Source organism: Xiphophorus couchianus, chromosome 3, assembly GCF_001444195.1.
Source record: "Xiphophorus couchianus chromosome 3, X_couchianus-1.0, whole genome shotgun sequence".
Classification (NCBI taxonomy): domain Eukaryota; kingdom Metazoa; phylum Chordata; class Actinopteri; order Cyprinodontiformes; family Poeciliidae; genus Xiphophorus; species Xiphophorus couchianus.
The window spans coordinates 23,495,389-23,510,256 of record NC_040230.1 but is presented as its reverse complement, the minus strand read 5'-3'; the positions used below and the strand labels follow the sequence as shown (position 1 = coordinate 23,510,256).

At 41.0% G+C, this 14,868-nt stretch overlaps 1 protein-coding gene across 2 annotated transcripts; it reads right to left on the bottom strand.

Annotated features, from left to right (window-relative positions):
- Nucleotides 1-5,040: 5,040 nt before the first annotated feature.
- Nucleotides 5,041-11,225, bottom strand: LOC114139082 (kelch-like protein 38). Of its 2 annotated transcripts, XM_028008741.1 has the most exons (5): nt 10,803-11,225; nt 8,081-9,301; nt 7,848-7,989; nt 7,644-7,749; nt 5,717-6,006 (listed from the first exon to the last, which is right to left on the bottom strand). In XM_028008741.1, the coding sequence occupies exons 2-5, from the start codon at nt 9,298-9,300 to the stop codon at nt 5,717-5,719; spliced, it is 1,758 nt and encodes a 585-aa protein (XP_027864542.1). In that variant the 5' UTR covers nt 9,301; nt 10,803-11,225. The 2 variants fall into 2 exon arrangements, with proteins under 2 accessions (XP_027864550.1, XP_027864542.1); XM_028008749.1 differs by lacking the exon at nt 10,803-11,225 and having other exon boundaries at nt 5,041-6,006; nt 8,081-9,300.
- Between the last annotated feature and the right edge of the window lie 3,643 nt (nt 11,226-14,868).

Genomic DNA, 14,868 nt, shown 5'->3' with positions numbered 1-14,868 from the left:
TCAACCTCAGCGTTGCGACAGCGCGCGGAGAAAGGAGAGGAGGAGCGAGGATTTTTCCGATGTCATGGAAAGATAGGAGCACAGGACACCGATCAGATTCATCTGAGAGTGTTTTTTTTTTAAAAAACGCGTCGAAGCATGAATGTTTTGAAACACATACTTACTATGATGTTTACTGTCTGGGAAGAAGCAGTTGAGTTTAGTATGCGGGTTGCATTTTGTCCCGACGTTTTAGTTTTCATGCTATTTTTAATACAAGATGTAAAAGTCCCATCTTATTTTTGCTGAATTTATTTAGACTCTTCTTTGGCCTAAATGCATATGTCGGCTGGGATTAAATTCAGAATCCAGTTCTGATTAATGCATATTTCCACAATAAGACCCTGCCTGGGGGTTACTGAGGCGTGATTGGCTACATTTTTATAACACATCATGTATACATGTTAGGGGGAAACGAGTGTAAATATTAGTATGAAAACACATCCAGTGAACTGGCAGTGAAGCCCGCCAGTCCTCTTTGTCAATCATGAGTTTATAAATAGATTGACTTGTGCTTTAGATTCTTCCAGAGCATTTGGTTGCAATGCAGATTGTGCTTTTATTGAGTGAAGGGTTTCTAGTGTATTTATTTATTTATTTAGCAGGCATATTTTTATTGTTCCCTTTCTGTGTCTGCATGTTGTGCCTGCACCCGTGTATCCATGTTGGGCGCATTATACGAGAGTGTGTGTGAGGGTTGGTATGTTCATGTGTCCCAGCACACCCATTAACAATACATACAATACATTTGAACATTATTGAGAAGTCCATTTCCATCAAGAACTTTATCACTAAGTGAAACACGTTATATAGATTATTCATGTTCGGAAGCCTTTATCTGTGTTCATTTGGATGATTTTCCGCTGACAGTTAATGAAAGCAAGATATTTAGAATTAGAATGTTACATCGGACCAATCAAAAACGTTGTTAATAGAGCTATTTATGACAGAGCTTAATGAGAAGTATGCTTAATGCCTGCTTCAAGGTTGTCAGTTTTCAAACAGTACTTTTAATCTGATAAATGAGCCTCAATGGAAAGCATATTTTAATTTAGTGAGCATGACTGTGTGCATATGTACAGAACCGAATGCAGAAGTTGTTTAAGTGCTGAGAAAGTAGCAACACTTTATTTTTGTGATATTTGAAGTTTTTTCTTAACAATGATCCAGAAAAAAACAACAACCCGTCTAGGGCTGCTTGATTGATTTTGACCTCTGTCATTAGACTTAATTATATAATTGCAAGTGTTTGTTGATTAATTTACACTGTTATTCGATCTTGTGTTATTAATAAACATTAACTTTGCCTTTACTATCTCAATCAAGGGAAATGCACACAGTCTAGCTGTCCTCATCTTCAGCTACGTTCTCAAAGTCATCCTGCACATCAGAAATGGAGCTGATTCATTCATTCAGGTCAAAAGGCCACAAAGGACGATGTGATTTTTTTTTTAAACTAAGAATGTTAGCATAGGGAAAATGTGGCACTGAAATACAGGCTAGTGGACGAGTAAATGTTTCTTCTTCCCCTTAACTCCTGGCACACTCTGTGATCACGAAAACATGTCAGCCACTGTGCACATCAGATAAACCTTTACAAGAAGCAACGGGCAATTTTTAGCTCACCTTCTGCGTGTGAGTTGTGCTATGTCCTGTCTCTTGAGGGCGACCAGTTTAGCACATGTGGCTGACGTGGTTTTTTTTTTACTGCACACAATGCACTGGTGGCTGCATCCTTTTCTGCAGGGCTTCATTAGTGACGTGTTTGACTTTTGTTCACATTTTGTCACTTTGCTAACATAAAATTCAATGTTTTTTTTTTGTTGATACTTTATGCGATGGCCGACATAAAGAAGTGCATCACTGTGAAAAGAGCAGAAAATGATAGCTTTCAGTTAATTTCGTACACCATCCCCACTGTGGCAGATGGGAGTGGCGGCATCATGCTGTGGGATGCTACTGTTTAGCAGGAAGCTGGTCAGAGTTGATGCACTGCAAAAACACAGAGCTTGTCTTAAATCAGTAATTCCTTAATACTGACTTTTAAAAAAAAGTACTAGTTCCACTGGCAGGTTATTTGGTTACACTTTATTTGATGGGGTGTGCATAAGACTGACATGACACTGTCATAAACATCACATAACACGTGTCATGAAGGAATCGTCTATGACTGTTGTCATGAAGTGTCATTAGGTAAACAATGACACTTTTAATGCAAAGTTGCTCTAGACATTGCCTTGAAAGTCCATTAAAAGTGCCAACTTTGCATTATTTTGTAAATAATGACACTTTCATGCAAAGTTGGCACTTTTAACGAACTTTCAAGGCAACTTCTGAGGAGGCTGAGGACAAAGTTGGTTCTACAAAGAACTGAACCAGGAGGGCTGAGTACAAATGCATATTGTACTCAGTGTTGGTGTGTCACGCAAAATCCCTGCTAAGTACATTGGTATAATTTAAATGATGAAATTTCCAAGGGGTGTGTATACTTTCATGAAGTGCTATAATATTCATAAGGAGTCAACAAAACAAGAAAGATCGCTGTACGCTCTGTATGTGGCCATGCAGTCCACCGCCTACATATGATTGCACTCACACTTCAGATGGAGAAGGCTGAAATAGTTTCCTTTGTGGTTAACTGAGACGGTGTTATATTTGTAAAGAAAAAAAAAAAGAGAACTTTAAGGCTGACAATGCATGACAGTGAGAACTTGAAGAACATTTAGTAAATAATACGCTGCCATCTGCTCCTAGGGACAGTTTAATTCTATTTATGGAACAGGCTCAAAAAAAAAAAAAAAGGATGACATTGAAAGTCCCAGCAAGTTTCTGGTCAGTGGGTGACTAAGCTATGTTCTCAGAGACTGAATAGTTCCTGTTTACGAAGTGGACCAACATGAGATTATTTATCTTTTGGTTAGAGAATAACGAGCACAATTTGATTTCATGCTCCATAAAAACAACCTAATTCAACTTCAAATAACATAAACAAGTAGCAGTGTCTGTTAGCAAAAAACTGCATTTCAGAATAAGCTAAACCAAAACTTTACACATCTAAATAGCTTCAGATCAGACTGAGTGTAAACATAAATTGTCCAGTTTTACCACAAGTTCTCATTTGGATTCAGTTTTGGGCTTTGATCAGTTTTTACAGGTTTTCTATTGGAGTCTATTTTTCTTCCTATCAAGTCTGACTAACTTCCTTGTTCTTTCTGAAGAGAAGCAGCCCACAGCCTAATGCTGCCAACACCATGTGTTACAGGTGAGGATGGTCCATTCACAGCAATGTGTTTTCCACTCCTCTTGTGTCCAGAACTGAAATGTGGAATTTTTGCCATAAAATACTTTGGATTTTGTTGCCGCACCACTACAAAATCAGGTTTTGTGGCTTTAATTATCTTTTTTTTATTTTTGTTTATATTTTGAAAACATTGTGTCAGAAGATCTTTGAAAATTGGAAACACTGTTTACTTTCTTCAGCACCAGCTATTCTTAACTCAAACTAATAATTGGAATATTTTCACCGTGGTATTTATGACTTTGTTGCTGTTAGGAACATTTTAGTTGAGATCTTCCTTCAGCACATGTGCCCACCAGATGTTTCTTACGTGGCTCTCTAGACACTAGAAACAAAACTTTTAGCATTACATTTGTGTGCTTAAGTGTTATTTCATTAGTCAAATCAGTAGTTTTATCCGTATTCTGCCAAATTAGATCAAGATCAAAGGACGATTAACATTATTTAATTTCAAGAGGTTCTTATCAAATGCAGAGACAGACATTTATTAATATTTTTGACAAAACAAAAACTCTTTACCACAACCCTTTCTTGATGTGGTCCAAAACGAAAATGAGTTTGACACCCCTGACCTACAGCCTGTTAAAATAGGTAATGTAGAATCAGTGATAAACATTTAAACCCTGTTGCAGGAGTGTATGAACTTTATTCTGGGAGGTTGTTTCTAATATCACTTTGGCTCTCATTTCCACTATCTCTGTTTTTGTTTTGATAAGACACAACAGCTGGTCGGTCCTGCCCGACCCGCTAAGAACCTTAATCACAGGAACAAACACACACACACACACACCCGCACACGATTGCTCAAACATACACCTGTTGCTGCGTCTTGTGGCTGAGTTTCATCACTCGCTCAGATTCTCTGTTGTGAAACACGGCTCATGAGTTTCTCTCTGTCTCTGCTCTCTCTCTGACATCTGCCAGCTCACCGTCAGAGCCGCATGATTCACATGGTGTAACATTTGCCTCCTTGTTTGTTACTCAAAATAACGTCAGATCACCTGTAGTTTTTCCAGCCTTGCTCTCCTCCCCACCCTTGCTGGCCCTTCCACAGACTGCGGTCTGGCCTCACCTTCCTGAAAGCGCGTCGCAGAAACACGTCGTGAGTTGCGGTTTGACAGAGACTTTAATCTAATATGTTCATATTTACTTTTTTCAGCTTTAAGTGCGCACAGAGATCAAACCTTCTCACATTTTTCTCATAAGAGCTACGAACTTCAATGCATCTTATTAGAGATGACCGACATAAAACAGTGCGTGGCTGGGAAGAGGAAGTACAGCCCCAGATATAGATCAGAAAGTGCTTCTCTAAGACACAACATGGAAATTTAAATATGATTTAGTTAAAATATAAATAACTACTTGTGACAATACATCTGTTGAGTTGTAAGGGAATATGTTTGTGAATTAATTACTGATGAAATTTGATAAATTGAGTTAATAAACTGATTGACTGATTGACGCTTAATTATGGGGATGAACACCGCATGTTGCTAATCGTGCCTTTGCGGTGTAATTTATATTAGATATTTGTTGCAGATTCTGTGAAGTCAGCACTAACAAATCCTGATGCTGAACGCGTATCAGAGAGAAATCGTTTTCGTTTAACTTTTTGAATTCTTTAGTTGTGGGGAGGGACAGAACATGGATACATGTGCATTGAGCGTGAAGCAGAGGATCAAACAGACACTTACTGCTGAGAATCTTTTTCAAGTCACTGTATTTCTCTGTGAGACGCTGAGACATAAAGAGAAGTCGCATGTTTGGAATCAAATTTTATTATTTCAAAGCTAAAAACAAAACAAAATTTAAAAAAAAAACAGAAAATTTCCATAAAAACAGCTTTCAAATGGGAAAGAAATGATGCTAAATCAAATCCATCCATCCATCCATCCATCCATCCATTCATCAAAAATCAAAGGGCCTAGATTGAAAGCCTCTGTTGAACAAAGACTGACTTAAATTTTGGTTATTCGTAGCGTTTCATAAAAGAAACGTTAAAAATCTTATCGCAGCCATTTGATTTTCCGCCTTCATTAAAGGCTGGGATAATCTTTGCCAGACACATGTGCTGCAGTCAGAGGGACCTGAGAGCTGAAACCAAAGAGCCTCCGGGATTCAAACAAACATTTCATGATTCAGAGGTGCTGAAAATAGCACTTTCACCCTTTGTGAAGTTATACAGGTTAAGAACAGCGGATCACTTCTCTTTTAAAGGTGCAGTTGTTGAAAAGAAACCTCTCGCAAAGAGATGCCAGACTTTTTTCTTTTTTTTTAAAAAAAGGGTGCGTTGGTCAATTTTTTTCAATAAACGCGCTTTAAATCAATTTAATAAGCATATCTTACTACTCAAAAAATTGAAAAAGTCTTCTGCCTTCATTATGATTTCTTCCAATTCTGCGTGACGCATGTCAGAGTCAGGCAGCCGTGGTCAAACAGTTTAAAGGGCAACCTCCCTTTAGATGTCCAAGTGTCTGTCTTTGGGTCAAAGCACTCGAAAGTGTCCGTGTCCTCTACAGCGTCATGGCCGCTGACGTAGCGTCCGCCTGTTACGTAGAGCTTGTTGTTGAGGCCGGTGGCAGCGTGGTGCATCCTCCGCTCCTTCAGGCTGGCACACTTAGCGAACCTGTTGGCCTCGGTGTCATAGGCCATCACTCGCCTGGTGTATCCTGTGACAGCAGAGGCATTAATATGAGAGAGAGAGGTGCAGCACGAGGCGCTCCAGGACAGTGTCGCAATCCACAGAGGCATTTAAAACCAAACGTGCGCGTAATATGTTTTCCTTCGTATGCTGAACCCCAAGAGATCGTTTTTAAACGGGCAAACATATTTCAGAAACAACTATAAGCATCTACAATTTCAGGTGAAAGCAAATACTTACATACACAGAATAAAAGGACACATACAAGTTTTTTTTGTTTTTTTTCTCATTGCCGGAAGTTAAACCCGACCACACTTTTCTTGATTTAGGACAGTTCAAATTACTGGAATTATTTCTATTGGCGAAATGCCAGAAAACTTTGTAAGAAGGTTCTTTAGAGATTTTTTTCATTGGTAAAATTAATAGGTTAATTCAAATCTAAATCTATTAGGGTTCTGAGTAATTTTGGATTTAATTGCACTTTTTTCTCGTTATTGAACTCTGTAAAATGCAGTGTCCATTATTTGGGGCTGGTGCATCAGTTTCGATTCGTTCAGTTACAACTCTAGTGTTGTTGTTTCTACAGCTGTGCAATGGTATCGAGGACTCACCTATTGATTTACATCACTTTACACAGTTTTGGGTTTCTTCATTTTAACCATACATTAGTGGCTGAATTGCTGCGACAGACTGGCGACCTGTCCAGGGTGAACCCGCCTCTCGCTCAAAACGTTCGCTGGAGACAGGCACCAGCACCCCTCCTGACTCCACTAGGGACAAGGGTGTTAGAAAATGGATGGATGGTAGCTGAATTGAGTTCTGGTGTCCCTCAGGGACCAATATTTGGGCCAATTCTATTCTCCATTACATTATTCCTTTTGTTAGTATTTAGATGGTGCACCATTCACGAGGATGATACTTGGATGCCCATGAAATAAAAGCTGCAGTTTGTCTTCTTGCCATTACATTCTAAACTGGCCCAAAATTTTCCTAAATTTTATCAATGTGATTTTTGGTTGTCCCACCTAATTATTTCAGTGCTATTCTATCAAATATCATCTGTTAGTTAAAGTTGCTCATGCTGCTATGAATCAAACAGCCATATTTGATCCTAAGCTTAAGTTTGATTCTTAATTTAAAGCCGTCACTCGGCCTTGTTGGTTCCACCTTGGCAGCCTCAAATATCCGGTCATTTCCTTCAGCTTTACAGTTGCGTCTCCCTTCACCTTAAAGTCTGAAATGCAGTTTACTCAGATATTAGTCAAAGCTGCTTCCCCTCTCTCCAAGCTGCCTCAACCTGCTGCAGCTAAACTCATTACAGGTCTAAAGGACATGAAAGCTGTACTTGCTCTCCTCCCTTCACTGGTTGCTTGATAGATTCTGAATTGATTTCTAAATCTTCTCTCTCACCTTCAAAGGTTTAAATGGCCTGGCCTCTGAATACATCGTCGCCTTATTGACCCAGAAGGTCCCCTGCTGACAGCTCCCTGCTAACGCTCCCAGACCAAAGGTTGCTGTCGACTTTAGCAATGTTTGACGTTTTTCAAACATTTATTATAGTCATTCTAACTACAGAAGCCTTACTATTTTTGTAAACCATGTTTTCCAAAGTATAGTTCTATCTTCTGTTTTTGGTTTTAAAAAGTATTTGCTCCATTTACCTACCGCCAATGATGTAGATTTTTTCGTCCAGAACAACAGCAGGAGCAGACACGTTCTTCACTGTTCTGTTCTCCATCGTACACCACATGTTCCTGCCAATGTGATATACCTATGGTTGGAGGGAGGGGAGAGACAATAGATGAGTCGATGAATGGGGACAAAAGGAGAAATCAAAGTAACAAGGAGAAGTTTGTCCCCTAAGTTCACCTGTATCAGTCTGACAGGGTTGTGTGTGGCATCCTGTCCTCCAAACATGTAGATTCTCTGGTTGGTAGCGGCAACCGCAGGATACAGCACCGTCTCTGGCATTGGTGCCACGGCTTCCCATTGGTTGAACATACTGTTGTACCTTAAAACAATGTTGGGAGATAGTTTGTGAATGGTTTTACTGTTGACACCTCACTTTTATTACCACCAGAAGGCTTTGACTAAGGTCTCACCTTTCAACACTGGCTGTCAGCTGTCTATCAGACCCGAGCCCACCCAGGACGAAGATGAAGTGCAGGTAGAAAACGCTCTGGTGGGCAAAGCGAGGCTCCAGCATGGGTTCTGCTGTCCTCCACTGGTTGGTCTTGAGGGAGAGGGTGTACACCATCCGGCTGACTTGGCTGCTGCTTGTGTTTGTGGTCAAGCCTCCCAGAACGTACAGTATGCTGTGAAGGGCTACGTAGGAGGCTTTGTAAAGACGTACAGGCAGCTTGGTGAGCCGCTGCCACTTCTGCTTCTTCTCATCGAAAACCAGCGCCTCCCTCGAAGTCAGCTCGTTATTCCTTCTTCCTCCAACCACCACCAAGGTGTCATCATAGCTGCAGCGCTGTGGTGCAGCCCAGAGAGGTTTAAAGTCAACCACAAAGTCCCTGATGCTTCTTGTGCCAATCGAAAACATGAGACGCCTTACAGATTCAATGATCTCGGTGCAGAGGGTGGAGGACTGGATCAGAGGATCGTTTGCAATGAACTGGAAGAGGTAGGTAGGGTGTAAATGTCGAAGACGGACCTTTTTGAAAAGGCTGCTTATGGTCCCCCGCCTGGAGACGGGATCATGACGGATCCAACCAATAAGTGTCTCAAAAACCTGCTCCTCCTGAGCGCAAAGGCTGTCATCCTCCAGGTACCCCATTAGTTCCTGTAAAGAAAGCTCGCATAGGTCCTCAGACGAGGACACGTCAGTAAAGCTCTCCATGGCCATCTCTTTTGCTTTTTTTCTCAGACTGTCACAGTTCATCACATCTGAGAGTCTGAACATGCTCAAACAGTTGTCCGGTCTCAGCTGTGACTGAAGGAAACAGGAGCAGGCCTCAAAAAGACGGCCAAATTGCAGCATGGACGCCGCCTGCATTAGATGAAGCACATTATCCAGGCTGATGCTAATGCGTCCTGTGTAAACATAGTCCACAATACTGGTCAGAATGACAGGTCCAACTCCTTTCATATCAAACTTGGTTTGTCGCGTCTCCATGAAGTTGTTGCAGAACATGGCTCGGAAGTAGGCGCTGCTGGACGCCAAGACGTTACGGTGGCAGGGGATTTCAGTGTGACCAGCACACAGGATGACGTCTGTCAGGATGTTCTCCGCCCTCAGTTTGTGCAGCTGCAGAAGCAGGGTGGAGGACTGTTCCTCATCACTGTAGTGAAGGACCTCAGCACCAGGTGGATCCATGCTGAGAACAGATCATGCCAACCCATTTGGTTTCATGCTTGTATGTGTTGTTCCGCCCTTATGGTTTCACACGCTTGTTCTGAGGTATTGCTCAGCATTTCAGAGCTTAAATTATAAAGTTTGATGGTAAAGATTTTGTTTTTCCTATTGTTGCAGATGACATTAAATAATTCATGTAATTTTAGAGAAAAATTACGATAACTTTAACAGACTGAATAGAACTTCATTCTTAGAAACATGCTAGCATCCCTTCATTTTTCACTGCCTGTTTCCTAAACTAACCAGCATTCTGGACAGTCACCTGGATTTATTGGATTCCTTGTATCTTCATCGCAAATGTCAAATACAGTGGTTTTCAAATTTTTTATGACAAGTTCCACAGTAGGAATTACCAAGTTTCTCAAGCACCCCCTTTCTGACGGGCCTTTTAAAGCTGCTGTAAACCAAAAAGAGCTAAATGTTTTTGTGTGAGGAATTGAGTTTAACCAGTTCACTCGTTTTCAAGTTTCAAATTGTAGTAATTAACAAAATGTGGGAAAGTCAGAGGTTTCTTATCAACCTTAAAAATCCAAGATGGCTGCTTTCCGAAACGGTTTTTTTGCCCTTCAGAAGAGTTCTCTTTTTTCACACCCACTTGTGTTGAACATGTTGCCAAAGCAATTTAAAAAAGTAAGTAAAGAAGAAAATTCTTGGTTATTAGCTTGTATTGCTAACATGAACTAGCATGGCTACTTAATGTATAAATGAGCAAATTCTAATGTTTTTCTGACTTTGATTTGTAACATGACCTAAATGTCATTCTCATTTCCAATATTTAATCTTCAAAAGCACATTGAACATGAACAGCACTTGTTACTGGTCAGCTTTAGTTTACATGGAGTTCCTGTTCTCCACTGCACTTCTCTCTTGACTAGTTTCTGTTGAGGCAAATACTAATTTGCTTAATCAAATCAGTATTTTGACCGTTGGTGCTTTTAAGCTCTGCTAAGATAATGTAGCATTTAAATTTCAGCTACCAAATAACCTAAGTCCCACCTGTGGTGCTTTAACTACGTCTTGAACACCGCTGAGCTTGTGCAAAAACACTTGCAGTCTTGTAGTTTGTTTTTACAGGCACTTTCAGCACTTCTGCTTTAAGATATACAGTATATACAGTAGCTACAGACCAAAAGTTTGTACACAACTGTGTGTCCAAACTTTTGGTCTGTACTGAATATATATATATTTTTAAAGTGGTTGTGCATATCTGATCAGACTGAGTTACTCATCCGGATTTCTGGCTTAAACACTGTCACTGGTGTGTTTCAAAATGTCTCTGCCTTTTTCATTTTATGCTTTATTAAAATGCAGGAACGTGTTGTTTTATGCAAATAAAAAATAATAATAAAAATGCAATCCATCAGTACTACACTTTGTCTGGAAAAAAATTATTCAGTTTCTCTATAAAACACATGAAATGCCACATTCCTGATCATAAAACCATCCTCCCAAACATCTCTTACCTGTCTCCTCGTATTTTTGTTGTCTTGGTTGTTTTCTGCAGAGGGTGCCCTCTTTAAAACAAGGTCAGATTAAAGAAAAAAAAAGACATCTTGGCATTCTGCTGTACTTTCTTTTCCTCGTTGTTGTGGTGATGCTGTGCGACTTGCATGTGCTTCTCTCTCTTTGCAGGCAGAGTGCTGCACACTGTTTGTTGTTACGGTCTCTTTCCGCGAGGCCTGCGTGCATTCCTTCCCCTAAAAATAGAGCCGCTCTCTTTGGAAAACAGCGCCGCAGACTCGCATGTGACATGGAAGAGAACTTTCTGAGAATCCGACTGACTCCATCACCTAAACGTCTTTCTTTCTAACCTTCCTCCTCAATGTCTGTGTCAAGTTGACGTGATCTCCCCTTTCACCTATGTAGCTTGCCTTTCTGTCGTCTGTATCTCTGTCACGGTACATGACTGTATCAGTACTTTATAACACTCTTTTTTTGCTGTCTGCTCGCTCTGGCAGGCTGGTTGCAGCAGCTCACAGGGGTATAAAAAAAAAACAAGATTATGTTACAGTCGAAGCAACATAAACAGAGAAATTAGGAGCCTGGCATTCAACAAGAAGGGACACAATATTCTTGCTCTGATTTACAAACAAGTCGCTTCAGGTTCATTGGGATGTTTGGGAGTCAAGCTGAGGAAAAAAGAAATGAAGGATCTGGCCTCACTTTTTTACAGATGGTGTTCATGAGAACTCTTATTGAGCAAAAAGATGCTCGCTTTTCCCTTCGGCTGCGCTTTTTTTTTTTTTTTTTTTTTTAAAAAACTAATTTCCATCCCCGTTTGTTTTGTGTTTCCCTCCCTGAGGTAGAAAAAGGCCCCGATCTGCTCAGGCTTTTTGTGGAGGACGTCCACACAAGGTGGCAATGGGATTGTCTGCTCGTTCCCCTTTACAGCTGGAGAGGAATCAAAGCGTGTTCCTGAAAATGTGGGCAGAGAAAAGAAAAGCAACAAAAACAAACAATAAAAAAAAAGCGCTTTCAGCCATCGAGTTTTACAGATAAGCCGTGTTTTCCTTGTACCACAGCTTTTGTACCGAGCATGGCAAATCAGACACAATGCGCTGCTTGAGCTACACGTGGGCACAGGCTTTTATTCAGCGTGTGAATCCGCGGCTTAGTCTCAAAACGATACAGTTTGCGTGCTGCGTCTGATGCAAAAGCAAGCGCCCTAACGTTAAGGTTAAATATTAGCCGGCTAATAGATGATAAGTGATGACAATCCCGGCATTGCAGCCAGGAAAACTTTCTCACACAGAGCAGCAACTAAACAGCACCATCTAGTGGCTGCGCCGTCAAAAACCAATACCAAGAACATACCAAGCAAAACTGCTTGGAAAGTTTGATTTGCTTTTATCGTCAGCAATCAAACAATAGATTTATTGCGGACGCTGCTGGTTAGCTTTTACTTTGAGACTCCCAACAAATAAGCGTGTTTCAGCTGTGTCACAGATCTTGTTTTGTAAAGAGAGAGAGAGAGAGAGAGAGAGAGAGAGAGAGAGAGAGAGAGAGAGAGAGAGAGAGAGAAAAAGCTTAGCGTCTTTGCTTTGAACGCAAAGCAGTCTCAACTCATCACCCACACATTACACCCATTCACTTCTGTGATTGCATCCTTTTAAGCTTGGGCATATTGCCTGCTGTCTCTGTTCCTTCACCTTGACAAAAAAGGACTCATTAATGTCTGCCTGCAGGCAACAAGTTATATTAAAAGTCGACGCTGCTGCAAAGCTTCTTTTTTTTTCATACAGGAGCAAAAAGAAAAAGAAAAGAGAAAAAAAGAGAGAAAAGATCAAAAATACCGTTGCCGCCCACTACCATTGTTGCGTCCCTCGTATCACCAAATGATTATCTTCTCCTGATTTAATAGAAGGAATACACAAGGGGGTTAAGTCTCACTGATTTGTGTGCGTGGTGAATGGGAGGGGAAATGTTTCACCTTAGTAAAGTGAAATGTCTTTTCAAAAGTAACTGAGAGTTCAGTCTGTGCTTAACTTTATGTAACTGCTCCCCTTTCAGGGCTTTGCAAAAATGTACCGTTTTCACTTTTTTTTTTTTTTTTTTCCATTTTCTTATAACTACAAGTTTTAAATGAGCTTTTGGTGACACAAATTTTTTCATAATTATACAGTTGAATGATTTTTGCACAAGTATCTTTTCAGATTATTTGTAAATAATTTTGAAATGCAATTTTTTCCTTTAACCCCATGGTGCACTGCGTTGTGTTGGTCAATCTCAACAACAAGTGCTAGGAAATAGTTTGAAAGTCACTGTAAATAGTCCATACTTAGTTTAATTTATAACAGTCCCCCCCTCACCCCCTGTAAAATGTGTGTGGTGTTTTCCAAAAACATCTCGAGGGCTGCAGATGAGACAAACCACTGGCAATAAATATGGAAGAATCGGAGCGCTCTGGACCTCATACAAGCCCGGATAATGATTCCCTTTCATCAGTGTTTGCTCAGTTAAGGCCCTTTTTATTAAATCAATGGGAAACTGCTGAAGAACATTTTCATCAGTCTTCCCAGCTCTGCAGAGGAGTAAAAAGAAGAAGAAAAAAAAAGGTATTAAAATCTTCTTTGTTGAAACGATAATGGCCGCTGGCGCCTCCTCACGCCTCGCAGCACCAGATATTGCTCCGATTCCACGGTTTCTCCCCAAAAAAATCTCCTCCTTGTTGTTCCGTTGTGAAGTTTGGGCTGCATGTGCACCGGCCTGTCACTCTGTCATTTCTCTTTAGATGGCCTCGCGCTGGTGCCCTGGGGTTGGAGGGGTGGGGGTGGGGGCGGCGGGGCAATTCTGTGCTTGACTAAGCTTGCTGAGACTTACAGCCCAAAACAAGCTTCACTTCCAGAGAAGAGTCAGACAAAGCTGGATAAATTCCTATGATTTTCTACCACTGACTTCTTCTTCTTCTTCTTTTTTTTCCATGGAGTGAGTCATTGCCCAGAGAGATGGGTTATGATTTGAGCTATACTGTGTCAAAAGCTCCACAAACCCTTAAAGCCGAGGCAATTTGGATTTATGGACCACAGACGTCTGTAATCCTTGCTATTTCAGGTCAGTTTATTTTGAAGACACAGATTGCTGCCGTGTGGTCACACTCTGAGCTTTCAAACAATGAGAGAGTTTAGCCCAAACAGATTTATCTATTGACATAACGCACTTAAGACAGCCACTCTACCAGGAATACACTCATGTGTTGCCACAGTTACGCAGCGTAAACTTTTGTGGTGTAAATCCTCTTGCAAGTCCTTTATTTCAGTGCTCTCTGCTGCTTTCAATGAAAACTCCGAGAAAAAGAGGAAGTGTTGCAAGCCATGATCTGCATAAAAAAAATATATGTACATATAAAAAATCAGGGGCTGCACAGTGGTGCAGTTGGTAGCACTGTTGCCTTGCAGCAAGAAGGTCCTGGGTTCGATTCCCGGCCGGGGTCTTTCTGCATGGAGTTTGCATGTTCTCCCTGTGCATGCGTGGGTTCTCTCCGGGTACTCCGGCTTCCTCCCACAGTCCAAAAACATGACTGTCAGGTCAATTGGTTTCTCTAAATTCTCCCTAGGTGTGAGTGTGTGTGTGCATGGTTGTTTGTCCTGTATGTCTCTGTGTTGCCCTGCGACAGACTGGCGACCTGTCCAGGGTGTACCCCGCCTCTCGCCCGGAACGTAGCTGGAGATGGGCACCAGCAACCCTCCCGACCCCATTAGGGACAAGGGTGAACAGAAAATGGATGGATGGATGGATAAAAATCAGATGCATTGTGATTAAAATTCGGAGGAATTACAACTAATGTTTCAACTATTTCCATGCTTCCACTTTCCCCAGACAGTCATGGTGATCGAGTGGTTTGTTCATTCACACATCAGCCGTTCGGTTATAGTCTGCATAACTGTCTAAATATCCCATTTGCTAATTAAACATGCGACCAATAAAATGCTTCCTTCCCTCGCCGAAAGAGTGTTATGCTGCTGTTAATGTGTTGGCACAAACTTGTCCACAGCGCCATAATAAAAAAGAAAAAAAAAAGAAAAAGAAACG

Excerpts from the sequence above, each read along its gene's own strand:
- LOC114139082 (XM_028008741.1), bottom strand. The coding sequence starts at position 9,300 with ATGGATCCACCTGGTGCTGAGGTCCTTCACTACAGTGATGAGGAACAG. Across the intron at positions 7,750-7,847 it reads ACCCTGTCAGACTGATACAG|GTATATCACATTGGCAGGAA; the intron begins GTGAACTTAGGG and ends CTCCAACCATAG. Across the intron at positions 6,007-7,643 it reads AAAAATCTACATCATTGGCG|GATACACCAGGCGAGTGATG; the intron begins GTAGGTAAATGG and ends CTGCTGTCACAG.